Source organism: Lacerta agilis, chromosome 6, assembly GCF_009819535.1.
Source record: "Lacerta agilis isolate rLacAgi1 chromosome 6, rLacAgi1.pri, whole genome shotgun sequence".
NCBI classification, from domain to species: domain Eukaryota; kingdom Metazoa; phylum Chordata; class Lepidosauria; order Squamata; family Lacertidae; genus Lacerta; species Lacerta agilis.
In genome coordinates, this window is record NC_046317.1 from 60,463,682 (window position 1) to 60,478,176 (window position 14,495).

Genomic DNA, 14,495 nt, shown 5'->3' on the forward strand with positions numbered 1-14,495 from the left:
AAGAAAATTGCATTTTCCAAACAAAACTAGGAAAATGCAATTATTCCCCCCCCCATATGCTCCTACTGTGATTCTAAATGATGTGTGGGATGCAGTTGCCAAGTGTGTCACAGGCATTTGATTAAGTCCACTTTTATGGCTGCTGAGCACTTCCCCAAAGCAACAGAAAGTGGTAATCCAATTTAGAAGTAGCAACCTTCAGGAAGGGGAAGGGGCATCACTTTGTGATAGAGCCCACAATTTGCATATGGAAAACTCTGTGCTCAAGTTCCCAAAATTTTCCAGGAAAAAAATCACAGGGAGGCCAAGGAATGTCCTTGTTGGCCAATCAGTATCAAATTGTGCTCATGTGTACCATACAATTTCCTTAATAAGGTGGGTGGAAAGAGTGGTTTCTACAGGGAAATTGTACGGCAGGGGAATAGTTAAACTCACCCTTGCCCTAATATACAGTCCTGATCAGTTGTCCCTCCCCAGCCAGCTGATTTTTACAAATAATAATGATGAAAAGGGCTTTCTTTCAGCCAGAACTCACTTCCAGCACCTCTCTGGTGGGCACAAATTGCCATTCTGAGAGAAAGAGGAAGGTGTTCATGGCGAGTTCCAGCACTTCTTTTTCTAGAAAAATAGCAGTGATAATGAGATAGGAAATCCAATCGCAGATCTTCAACATCCTGTCAAGTTGGACTCTCAGAAAACTGAAAGTAGACAGGCTAATGGTCTCACCACATAAGGTAGGTTTGTATATTCAAATGCTAACTTTGTCCAATAAATTTGCTTCTACTATTGGAAAGGGGAGGCAGAAGGGACAAATTAGCCATTCCTTTTAAAAGGACTCCCTTAATTGGTAAATCTAATAACATTCAGAACTCCCTACGTGCTCTCTTACATAATGTATCTGCTGTACTCAATTTTCCACTGAACGTGCACATTTCTCTTTTAAAAAGCAGATGTTTTCTATCTAGTGGAGCTTTTAAAAGGGGATGAGCCTTGTCAGGGATTCTGTTCCACTCACAAACCCTTCCTAAGTGATGTGCATTGTGTCTAGAAGAATCTCCACAGAAGATCATGTTCTAATAATCTTTAAATCTGCCATGTATGATATAGAAGGCTAGCGGGAGAGTTAATTGGTTTAAGAATGGATCACAGAGAACTGGGATGGAATAGTTGCAGTGAATTACACCAATTCCATCTGAAACAGAATGTGTGGGGTACAAGTCAGGAAGATGCAGATGCAGTCTTTCAGAGCAGAAGATGAGTGAAGCCAAACATGGGCCACAGCATGGGCACCTCTTGTTAAAGTTGCCAGCTTCTTTATAAACATGTGCAGCTGTTTAAAGCACAGGGCCTGACAGACAAAAATTAGATGCTGAATTAGAAGCAGAAGCTTTCCTCACTGTTGCTTCTCTGCATGCTAGGAAAAGCTTCTTGATTTGATTTTCTGCAGCGTAGTAGAAAGCCTAAACATAAATTATGGCTCCAATCCCACTCTTGTCATGGGCAGCTAGTCTCATAAACAACTGTTGAGTCCAGTGGTAGACAAACATGTAAATATGTATCCAATGATTCATCAGACCAGCTCATTAAGTCTCAGATGAACAGTATGATGAAGATGGGGATTATTTCATTAGTCTATATCTGCATTAGCAATTTATGTTGCTGGATATCTTCCTTGCTGGATAAGGATATTAAATTATGCTCCTTGCAAAACCATTGGTGTGTCCTTCATTCCTGTTGTACTTTTGCTGTCTCCACTTCTGGACACCACAATTTAAGAAGAATATTGGCAAGCTGGAGCATGTGCAGAGGAGGGTGACTGAGATGATCAACGGTCTGGAATCCAAGCCTTATGAGGAACGGTTGAGGGAATTAGGTATGTTTATCTTGAGTGCTCACTAGAAGGACAGATCCTGAAGTTGAGGCTCCAGTACTTTGGCCACCTCATGAGAAGAGAAGACTCCCTGGAAAAGACCCTGATGTTGGGAAAGATGGAGGGCACAAGGAGAAGGGGACGACAGAGGATGAGATGGTTGGACAGTGTTCTCGAAGCTACCAACATGAGTCTGACCAAACTGCAGGAGGCAGTGGAAGACAGGAGTGCCTGGTGTGCTCTGGTCCATGGGGTCACGAAGAGTCGGACACGACTGAACGACTGCACAACAACAAAGCTTGGTAAAGAGGAGATTGAGAGGAGATATGATAGCCATCTTCAAATATCTAAAGAGTTGTCACATGCAGGATGGAGCAAACTTGTTTTCTCCTGCTCCAGAGGCTAGGAGCCAATCAGTGGCGGGGCTTCATGCTCCGGCACCAGGGGGCGGAGAGCAGGCTGGGGCGGAGCTGGCAAACGTCCTGGGGGCTTGGTGCACTGCCCACAGGGGCGTAGCACGTGTCCTGGCAGCGTGGCACGCCACCTGCAGGGGAGTGGCGCCCAGCGTGGGTAGGGGGGCAGCCACGATGGCAACCCACCAGGATCGCGCTGTCAGGGGTGGTGCGCTCCCCCTGCACTCCTCTTTCTCTGCCAGTGGACCCAATCCAATGGATCCAAGTTACAAGAAAGGAGAGTCCAACTAAACATCAGTAAGAACAGTGGAAGAAACTCCCACAAGAGGTTGTGGACTCTCCTTCCTTGGAGGTTTGTAAGCAGAAGCTGGATGGCCATCAGTCATGGATGCTTTAGCTGAGATTCCTGCGTTGCAGGGGGTTGGACTAGATGACCCTGGTATCCCTTCCAACTCTACAGTTTTATGAACTGTGATAATCATTTAGTCCTATCTTTCTAATCTCCCTTTCATTCTGCAGGAGATAACAGTGAAGAAGAGAAATGAAGCCATTTCACGTTACAGAGGGAAAATGGGACTTTCCGACTGGTTCAGTAAATTGATACGATCAACTCTTCTCCTGTGCCTTTTATGGCTTGGTATACATGAATTTAGCAATGAAGTGTTACCCGCCTGTTTAATCTGTACCAGCAAAAAAGTTTAACCTACAAAAATTATCTGTGCTAGACTGCTTGCAGAAGTACAGGATCAAATGGAAGAGAGGGATAAGAAATTCTCAGCAAAGTTTAAAGGCTCACACCTTGATATATTCAAGATTAAAATTACAAAAGGAGGAGGAATAAAATCGACGTTAAGAACATTTGATGTTGCTAATTTTTATTTCACATAGTAATTTACTATAGCAATGACAAACTGCCATCCTTTTTTAGTTTTAAAACAGGAAGAGTTATTTAGTGCCTTTGGCATCATGCAGTCCTTTTTAACTGTTTACAACAGGCATGTCCAACAGATAGATTGTGATCTACCAGTAGATCACTGGACATCTGTGGTAGATCACTGGTAGATCACCGGCTCCCCCCAAAGAAGCTCAACATTTTTGCCCCCCCCCAAACGGGGCTTTCCTCTTCCCTAAAAAAACCCCTAAACAACTTTGACCTGAACCCCTAAAAATGGGGCTTTCCTCCTCCCTAAAGAAAACCTTTGACCTGAACTCCCCAAAAGGGGGTAGATCACTGCCAGTCTTTAAATCTGTGAGTAGATCTCAGTCTCTTGGGAGTTGGCCACCCCTGGTTTACAACCATTCAATTAGGGAGCTGTCAACATACAGTGTTCTCTGAGGAATAGTCAGAAGTAGAAACTACAAAAAATGTTGCAGCATGGAGGGCTCTTGTCTATGGCTCTGGCCAGCCATGCCTTCTAGGAATCTCCATTCCATTCACCTATTCTTTCCCCATTTTTTGCCTCCCCACTCCAGTCAGTCAGCATTCCATGGCCACTTATATAACCTCTGACATTATTGGGCTAGACTTTGTTTGGAGGGTGCCATCTTTGCCCACCCCAGTGTTTTTATATCTGCGAACCCTGGGGCTTTACCAAGCACTGTGCTACCTCCCTTTTCTTTTTCAGTGTGCCTGTTTTAGCTATAATCCTGTTGGCATTCACCCTCTGAATTAGTCACTATTAGAGGGAGATAGTGACTGTGTTTGTGTGTGTGTGTGTGTGTGTGTGTGCATGAAGAGGGAACCTCTGAGTAAAAATAGAAACAATCCTACTGGAATTATCTTAACATGTGTCCATTGCTACTGGAATGTGCAAATAAGCCTTCGGTTCCTTCTTCAAATAACAATTTTTAAAAGTCACTAAAATAAGTCTCTGCCTTTGCGAGGGTTGCTACTACTAAATCACATCAATGTGGTGTACACAACAGCCAGCTCTCTTAAGCATTTCTTGACGGCTTTGCACCCACAGCAGGAGTTCAGCTTCACACATGCTAATAGTTGCTAATTTTCCCCTTGAGGAGGGTTAGATCTGTGCAATGAAAAGGGATGGCTGCTGGTCCAGCCCCTTGGGGACCATTTATGGGACATTTGAACTAATATTTGTCTAACCTGCCACGACCTGTGTGGGAGAGGATTTTTTAGACACAGCCTTCAAGTGCATTATTACTGCACAGGAGACAGGCCAGACTGACCCAGCCAGCAGCAGCCAGGGGCGGTGACTGCTGTGGAAAGAGGGGGGTGGAATTGTTGTCTTAAAATCTTGGCTGATGATTCAAGGCAGGGAAATGCGACAGTCCCCCAGTTGGCTGCAGCAAGACTGAAAGGGGGCGGGGGAACAGTCAATGCAGACATCAAACCTGTAGACAGTAAACCAGTACTTAATTTGTTAATCAGCAATAGGTTCAGGTAAACTAGCATGATTCTTTTTTTATGCAGTTAACTTGTATTCATTTATAAATAGCCTATGAGAGAAAACAGATTGCATAAGCAGAGTTTACAGATTCAGGAATTTCAGTTTGGACACATTGGCTGGTGCTGGCAAATGCATGAGGATACTATTACACTCAGAAATATCCATGAGGCCTCTGTGTGAGAAACCTTTTTCATTCTCACAAAGAAATGCAAGAGAATACAATATTGGTATCGACTATTTTTCAAAGGGCAGTACAGTACAATTCCTAGTGTGACTGGCAAGTCCCACAGAAGAGTGTAAGTGGGAGAGTGTTCTCCATAAGTTTTGAACGACAACTCCCATCAGTGGGTCGTTGTGAGGTAAATTAATGTTAGCTTGCTTCTTTCTTGAAGTACCGCTGGGCAAGGTGGTGGAAGTTTTTGAAAAAGAGAGCAGAGTGTGAGAGAACTATTTCACCCCTTTAATTCAGGTTTGGTGTAATGGACAATTTACACCAGGGCCACTGCTACCTGTGTTGAGAAATTGCTAGCAGCTGAATTCTTCCAAGGTGCTTTCTTGAGGCAAGCTGAGCTTTGGTGCTACTTTGGGAAAATGAGGCCTAGTCCCGCTATTAGGCACACTGAGGCAGCAGCTTCAGGTGGCAGGAGTGGGGAGCAGGAAGTGATAGCAAGGTATTGGGAGGACAGAGCTGTATTTGCCACATGTCTCTGTTTTTCCAAGTTAGCCTGATGCCCTCTGGTGCAGTGGAGGATGTGGGATTTCAAAATTGATCACCTACCAACATTGATGCAAGGCCCACTGAGCACATGCTCAAGACTCTCACTCCATGTAGAACCTACAATGCAGGACCCATTGGAATATTGTTGTCCTATTATGTGTACAGTGGTACCTCTGGTTACAAACTTAATTCATTCTGGAGGTCTGTTCTTAAGCTGAAACTGTTCTTATCCTGAGGCACGCTTTCACTAATGGGGCCTCCCGCTGCACGTGTGCGTCCGCCGCACGATTTCCGTTTGCATCCTGAGGCAAAGTTCGCAACCAGGAGCAGCTACTTCCGGGTTAGCGGAGCTTGTAACGTGAATCATTCGTAACCAGAAGCGTTTGTAATCAGAGGTACCACTGTTCTGCCTGATAGATGGTGCTTCAGGAAACTTACAGCTTACCTGCAGTGGGAACGTGCAAACCTGACGCTCACCCCTGTACTCCCTGTATGTACAGAATACAATGAAGCTCTGTGAACACAGTGGTTACAATTCTTTTTCTATCAGCAAAGCAGAGTCTACAACTGCTTGATTCCATCCCATCCTTGAAATGATGAGTAATGTTTATTGATAGTCACGAGAACGATGTAAATATCTCATCACTGGAGGGCACTCTACTAATTTGAGTTCTTCAGGCTTCCCAGCTAAAGGTCTGCTATCCTCCATATGAGAGAAAGGGGGACATGTAAAACACCCCTTCCAGCTTGCAATTCTGTGGATTCAACAATTGCTTCTTAAGTGAAGAATAACCTTCAGGCTCAGCACATATGTAATAAGCAGAGACAAATAAGTTCAGCTACCACCGCAGAATTACAACACTAGAGAACAATTTGCTGCATTCCTTCAAAGGCCTGTATGAACCCAATCTCCTAAATAAGTACCAGACACCAAGTGCTCCGTAAGCAAACAGAGCCCCCGAAGTGCATAAATGAAATAAGTAAAAAGCTTCACATTACATATAAACCAGCCGTTTGCACCTTGTTATTAATGGTCTTGACTGTGACCTCTGAACCCAGCCTTGCTTGGAGTCACGAATCCGCAAGTCTTGGCACCTTTGCAATAATTCCTAAATGCAGGAGAAGAATAAATAAAACTGTCCAACTTTAAATTAGATCCAATAAAACAGAATTTAGTTTCAAGCAAAACTGCATCATGAAGCTCTTTCATGGAGGAACTCTATCCAGAGATGACTGGCTGCCTGAAAACAATGCAAAAAAACAGCCCAATTGGCTTGGATTATTTGATTATCAATTTATTTTAAAAGAAAGAACATTCTTGGTATTATCTAAACAGAACTGACCTGACCACTATACTGAGTGGGGTAAGGGAAGAATACTATGAGTAAGGAATAACCAGCAGAGCACAACCTGATCCCCATTTTCCGATTGCTGTTCATGGTATGGGAGTTGGTGCTGCATGGCCCATTAGATCCTTTAGCAATCTTTTGTATCTTTGACCCTGAGTATGCTGAAAAAACCACCTGGCAGGCATTCAAATAGGGTTGCTGAGAGCTAATGGCATCAGTGTTGTGGCATTAACCATGGTTCCCTATTATCTTCTAGGCATTATACAGGGTGCTGTTTTAAACTTACAAGTCCTAAACATACTTGCAGGTTGCTCTACCCCCCTATATTTCTTAGCTACTTCCAGTGTCAACTCAAAGTATGCCTTTGCCTTTATGGTGTGCTAAGTCTGACCATCAAAGTGATGTGGAGAGGCACTTTCAGAAGCTGTCCCGCATAACGGTGGAACTCCTTTTCCTTACGTATATTGCCAACTCGGAGCTTCAGCATCTTCCAGAAGAACACCAAGTCTTTAAACAAGAATCAAGGTAAACACTTGTACAGTAACACACATCACCTGGAAGTAAATCTTAAGCATGTGTGTTTATGTAGGTAGTATGTGCCACTTGAGGGACGTGGGTGGTGCTGTGGTCTAAACCAGAGCCTAGGGCTTGCTGATCAGAAGGTCGGCGGTTTGAATCCCTGCAACGGGGTGAGCTCCCATTGTTCGGTCCCAGCTCCTGCCAACCTAGCAGTCCGAAAGTACATCAAAGTGCAAGTAGATAAATAGGTACCGCTCTGGCGGGAAGGTAAACGGCGTTTCCATGTGCTGCTCTGGTTCGCCAGAAGCAGCTTAGTCATGCTGGCCATATGACCCAGAAGCTGTATGCCAGCTCCCTTGGCCAATAAAGTGAGATGAGCGCCACAACCCCAGAGTCATCCACAACTGGACCTAATGGTCAGGGGTCCCTTTACCTTTACCTATGTGCCACTTGAAACATATCATGGCAAAGCACCTTACCAAATGCTAGAATTAATTGGTTAAGGTTAGGAGAAACTTACGTATCAAAATGCAGGCACTGCAAAATGAAGCAAAGATATTTTTTCTAAGCCAATTCCACTTTCAGTGAAGAGCACAACGTATATGTTGTGCATACATTTTTAAGTTGCAATTGAAAGGCATTGTCAAAGCAACATGAAATGTTAGAAGGAACTAAGACTCCAGAAAGAAGGCAAGCTATAATTCTGTGCACACTTAACTGGGGGTAAGTCACATCAAACTTATTGAGGTATAATTCCAAGTAAATATATGTAAGATCAAGCAGTTGAGAGCTAAAAGCTACCCCAGGGCACAGGGAATTGCAATGGAACTGGAATGCACACACTGGAATGCAGTTTTGGAACATTCATAAAGAAGGCTTACACATTGGTTAAAATGATCTCTGGCTTTTTAGCACCATTCTCAGCTGGGCCAGTTGCTCCACATTTCAGTGTGCACAACTGAGTATGTCCTAGAACAATGTGGATAAACATGGCAACGTGTTTTACCAGATAGCAGAAGAGTAACAGAGACACACAGAGTGTCTTATGGGAGCCACATAGGCTAAGAATTGCTGCCAGGACTACATTCACCACAAGCTCATCCTACTCTAGTACACTCATGTCAAAGAAGAGACAGTGAGAAAAACCAGCTCTAGGGAGTGATACATGGGAGGCTGTGCTTCATTTATAACCCCACACATATGCTGGAAAAGGTTCAACTTTAAAAAGCATTATATCGCTTACCTTATGGGCCCCTGTGGATGGTGAAGTGAAACTGCATGAGCACAACATGTCTATTAATCATCACAGCGATACCAGCGTGAGAAATAGCCCCTGTGGCTTACGTTCACTTGGAAGAAAACGTAGAGAAAGTTACCTCCTGGTAGCTGAATAGTTCCAGCAATTTGTATCTCTTGCTTTCCTGTGTTGTCATATATGAATGCAAGTATCAGTATAGATGGGGTGGTAGGTGATAAGGTTGTCATGTGCCTTCTACTGAAAATCTATGTATCTCTAAAATGGGGGAAAGCACAAAATGCAACTGAGAATGGGCTTCCGGATTTTGAGCTGTTCCGGGCCTTTCAAAATTAATATATGGAATGGGGTGAGACCATAAGTGTTGGCAACATTTAAAATCAATGTCTCAACAGGCAGGGGACCCATGATCTATAAATCATCTGGGAAGTGGTACTATCTCATGCTTCAAGATCAACAGCCAACCTCTGTGCAAGGACTCACTGAAGACAGATATACACGTTTCTTTCTATTGTGGGGGCTATGCATCTTTTGCTGAAGCATTGTTCCCTCATTAGAATAGATGGGAGTGTGCTTTGACAACGTCTCTAATTGCAAACTGAGAAATGCATGTGCCATCCAAAGTCATGTTGCCATCATTCAAAAGTTTAGGCTTCACAGTTTACCCCCACAAAGCTGCCATTTGGAACAAAGTCAGAACAGGGGGTTGGGATATCAGATCTGAGCTGTGTTAATGCTTCTGTATGATCATAGGTCAAGGCAAGCATCAATTTTGTCTGCTGCAATTAGAATAAATTCCTCCCAAGGTATCAGTCTCCATCGAGCACTACCAAGTTAAGCAATCCCAGAAACAGTTGAAAGCACAAGTGACAAAGCCTACTTGTTAAGCTCTGATTTATGACTCACTGAATGGTAAATGTGAAAAAAAAACAATTCAGCTAATTTAATCCCCTAGAAGAGGGAGGACCTGGACCAGTTGCTGGGGTGGACATGCTTGTAATAGAATATAATTTGGCTTGAAAGACTTGTAAGCGACCACAGCAATGTGATCATGAATTTCTACCCTGCCCCATCTTGAAGGCTGAGGTAGCATCATGGGCCATGAATCCATGTACTCTGCAAGGTAGCTGTAAGCTCGTTAAAAATCAGTATCACAGGAATGTGGTGACCAATCTGAGAGGTCAGATACTCAGGGTGTTTTAGAACAGGGGGCAGTAATTTGTTCCACCAGCACAGGGATTTCTGCTTGTGGTACTGAACTCCCACTTTCCCTGTGTGTACTTTGTGCCCTCCTCCAATCTGTTCCAGAGGTTTGGGGGAAGCCTCAGAATACATTTAGGAGGCACACAGGAGGAGGAAAGCAGGGAGATTTTGTTGCATAAGCAGAAATCCTCAGTGGTTCCACCTCCTCTGTGCTGCTATCCATTCACCTGCTTTATTGCTTTGGGCCTAACCTGCACAGCTAGGGCAATAATAAGAGAATGACAAGGTAAATGGCTGCTTCTGTAATCTATCATTTGCTCAGGAGAGGACAGGTGAACAAGCAGCGACAGCAAGAAGCGGGAGCAGCAGGACTAGGATTCTCCGGCTGTTGTCGGTGGGCTACTTGGGTGTGGGCTTCAGCAAATGCCCAGTGATTCCAACACCACTCCTGCAGGTTTTATTTTTTGCTAAAAAACATTTACGCGCAGAAGGCATTTTCAACACACAGTCTATCAGATTTATTGCTTTCTGGAATTTCTGGAAAGAAAGCAGTAATTTCAAATTGTACAGCTAAAGTGAGCACAACACTCTTGCCCTCCCCATCCCACCAAACATGGGTGTTCTTAAATTGTTATAGATTCTAAGGCTTAAAAAGGGGTGTACAGCAATTTTAAGCACCAGTAACAGGATGTAAAACAAAATTAAGTCACAGAGTTTGTCTTCCTTGACACCCGCAGCTGCAGGTGCTTTTGTGCTAGAGAGGGTGTTGGTGGTGGATTTCCTGAGAACACTGACCCAAGGACTGAGTCCGCTCAGATTTGGGTCAGCTGATGCCAAAGACCAGTAGGCATGAGGCGCTCAATCTTCTCCATCATGAAGCTCAAGGGTGACAAAAGAGTTCCAAAGAACTGAAAGAAAAGAAAAAGCTACAATTAAGCTTAATGCTAAAGTTAACACACTTGTTCAGATGTATTTTGCTGACATATTTGACTGGCCTTCATTGAATATAAGTGGAATAATCTAGGAATCAAAACAGATTAGGCTTGGCAGGGGAAAAAAACAGATATACAATATAGTTCTTTTTATTGTTAAACTTTCCAAATACATTTCTAAATGCATTTTTTTTCAAAAGAAGAGAAACTCTGAACTTTAAATGTGCAAAAAGGTATATATACAAGGGGGGGATCTGACTTCTCCAGAAAGATGCAGATGCTTTAAAAATAAAAGATTGTGAAGAGAAATGGCTGAATTTACCAAAATATGCCTAGAAGAAAAATTCAGCTGAGAAGCTGATGGGGGAAAGGTACACAAAGAAATACATTTCTATGAATCACTGGCTTGTTAAGAATGCTAGCCTTTTTACTGTTTTGTCTTTAAACAGTTCAGCCAGTCTTAGACATTCTGTACTTCAGGACTACCCTTACTAGAGACAGGCAAATCATGGAAGAAGGCTTCAATGACAGCAAAAATAAGTAACTTAAATATGGAAGCGAGGCAGAGCTAGTGCAGAAACAAAGGTTTTCAAGCCATTAGCTATATTCACTTAATAGTGCCTTAATCTTTGCTTCAACTTTACAAGAAAAAAAAACTGTAGACCCTGGTGACCCCGTTCAACCCTCTCATATTCAGCACTGATACTATTTTACACAATGGAGCATCCTTTCTCCTAATTGCCTTCTATAATCCACTGGGACCTTTTGCCATTCTTCACATCAGAAAATACAGTCTAGAGAGTTGCCATTTGAAATAGTATTTTAGCTATGCAAATGGATTAATGTTGAGGGAGACAACCATGCTATCTTCAGTTGCCTTGACATAGAACAGTTTGACTCAGCTAACTCTAAAGCTAGCTCTCATTCTAAGTAACTTCACAGCTCCACCACTGTATTAATGGTACTTTTAATCAAAGGCTCATTCTTCATATTCCAGGAATTACACACAGAAGCTAACCTGTAAATTACAAGTGTCATCTCTCAAATTAATATTACAGATTAAGATGTAGGTTAGTAAGGCAAGAAAACAGTACCTTTCATCCCTGCACATCCAGCTTGTGGGAGACTATTTCACATAGTTCAAATGTAGGCTATTATTCATTACACATCTCCAAGCCATATACATTTTCTCACAGATAAGCAGAAGCTTCAAGTGTTTATAAATTTGAGATGCTCAGCAGCTGTGTATTAATTTAATTCTTGTGTAACTTAATGAGCCTCGACAAAACAGTAAAGGGATTTATTCCTGTTACAAAAGCAGTTGTCATGCAATTATGTGAATTCATTTGTTGGAATTCAGAGGTCTAGTTGCCCTACCAGTATGGTCTCCAAATGAACCCAGTGCTTCAAAATAATTATGCAAGAACAAACGGAGTAGCTGATGAAAGGATGACAATTTGTTACACTGGTATTTTGTGAAATGTGAATTAGAGCTGCCACCTAAGGTGATTGCTTTGTATTGTTTCATGGTCAAGCCAGTCCTGTTACTTCAGATCTAAGGAAGTGTCATCAGAAAGACTCCATCATATGAACATTGGAGGGATGGAGACACAGATGGTACATTCCTCTTGCTTCCTGCTTATGTTGGCAGTGAAAAAGGGAACAGAAATCAGAAGAGAGCACCCAATTCTACACAGGCTCTTTTCCCTGCATATTGCTAATGGCCTCTTGTTTTAACAAAGAAATCAAATTACAGGTAGGTAGCCGTGTTGGTCTGCCGTAGTTGAAACAAAATAAAAAATAAAAAATTCCTTCAAGTAGCACCTTAAGAGACCAACTAAGTTTGTTCTTGGTATGAGCTTCCATGTGCATGGTATCTGAAGAAGTGTGCATGCACACGAAAGCTCATAACAAGAACAAACTTAGTTGGTCTCTAAGGTGCTACTCAAAGGAATTTTATTTTTTATTTTGTTTCAAAGAAATCTAAGATTGCTATCCAACTGGCCTCTATCTCTTTAGGTTAAGCAGCCACATAAACAAGTTCAAATAATAGCAATCCTGTTTCTCACTGGGACATTCAAAGCTTCTGGAAAGCAGGCACTGTAACCCATTCCAGCTGCTAACAAAAGCCAATCAAGATCACTGTGCCCCACTGGACCCAATGGAAAGCTTCCATTCACTTCAATTTAGCAGCTATGAGCCAATTTTGAGCTTTCGCTGTTGGCATATTCCTTTGTGTATACGATGCAGCTATTAAAAGACTGGCTGTGGTTTTTGGCCTCTCAACAATTTTTTTTGTAGCTTGGCGAGAGGCTTGTCTGGCGATTTGATTGTAGAGGAAACAAATGAAATATTATCCAGTGAAAATGCATAAGTCAATGTTATTCTGTTAAATAAAAGATATTAAGTTTTGTTCTTTTACAGAAGTACATAGCTGACAGAACAGATTAGACAGCTGAGAACATCCAGTATCTCCTCTGTGGAATACACAGAAGAATTGGGGGATATGAAGGAAGGCTGTCTTTTAAAAGCATAAAAACTGCTCAAAGATAACCTCATGCAGTCGAAATTTTAAACCTGAAAATAGGGAACAAATCTTATGCACATCTACTACCAGGTGTTATTACTGATCTACTTTCATAGCTAAAAAGAGCAAGAGCTGGGGGCGGGGGGGGGGGGTGTTTAGGCCTAGGACTTACCAATTTGTTGCAGGACATAATTTTTTTTAAAAAAATCTCTAACTTACTAGAGTATGAAGCTCTGTTTTTTTATCTCGTAAATGTAGAAAACGAATTAGCTAAACTCACTTTCTTGAAATCTGAATGCAATCTATTTAATGAACAAGGCAAATAATGTTATCTAAATAAAAGAGTCGTTCAAATGAGAGCCTAAGTGCTGTTTTTTAACCTATAAAGTGCTTAGCTTGAGCCCTACACCCCTGAGACCAACTTCCTTTCTTTGTGCTGTCATAAGCATTAATTTCAATTGACCATGGCCTTCATGGCTGTACAAATCCACATGCCAAGTTTACACTGCCAGGACACAGAGAGGTGTTCCGTGGCTGTCCTCAAAACTGCAGGTCTCACTTCACCTGGAGGTCCAGCAAATTCAGAACCTGAATACTTGTAAAACATTCTTGTTTGGACTGGCATACAGCAGTTAAGCTTAAGGAAACGTAGGGCAATTATAATTTAGGAAAGACTGCACATGTGCATGTTTTAATTGCTACCTGTCCTAAGTTCTCAGGAAAGAGAAGGATATAAATTTAAATAAATAACCAAATAGTCCTTAATTAATTTAGTAGGAGCAAACTGGCTACAGTAATAAAAATGGTTTAAGGAATGAGTGACTCAGTGATTTGTGAATAAAGCTTACAGCTGTCAGCAGAAAAAAGGGAACTCTCCCAATCTTTAGAAGCGATGTTGTATTATAACTTGGTATCAGCTGAGTCAGGAAGACACAGAAATATGACTATTAGCAAGAAACAAGTAGGACCAACAACAAGGTGTTGTAGTGTAGTGTGTTTGTTTACTGTTCCAATCATTCATCTTTATTTGAAGGGCTCTTTAATTTTCACCCACTTGCTTTTTTTTTTTTTACTTCTGTAAAAACTTCAGGGTTCCTCCCATATTTCCTGTGTATTTTTTGTGGGGGGGGGTGTGTGTGTGTGTTTTGACTATATACATAATATTCTGCATGTCTGAACGCTGAAAGAAGGAATGGTGATGGGCTCCATGACAGGAGAATTCCATATACTTTAAATAATTATGGTCCCAAAATTAAGAAAAAAAAGAACTGGAATAAAGCCAGGCTCTGACAGCATTG

General features: G+C 42.1%; 1 protein-coding gene across 1 annotated transcript in view; it reads right to left on the reverse strand.

The window, feature by feature from the left end:
* Positions 1-10,229: 10,229 nt before the first annotated feature.
* ST7L (suppression of tumorigenicity 7 like) overlaps positions 10,230-14,495 on the reverse strand; it is a 41,488-nt gene continuing 37,222 nt past the window's right edge. The window contains 1 exon segment of the mRNA XM_033152957.1: positions 10,230-10,646. Coding sequence (XP_033008848.1) covers positions 10,551-10,646 — 96 coding nt within the window. The 3' untranslated portion in view covers positions 10,230-10,550.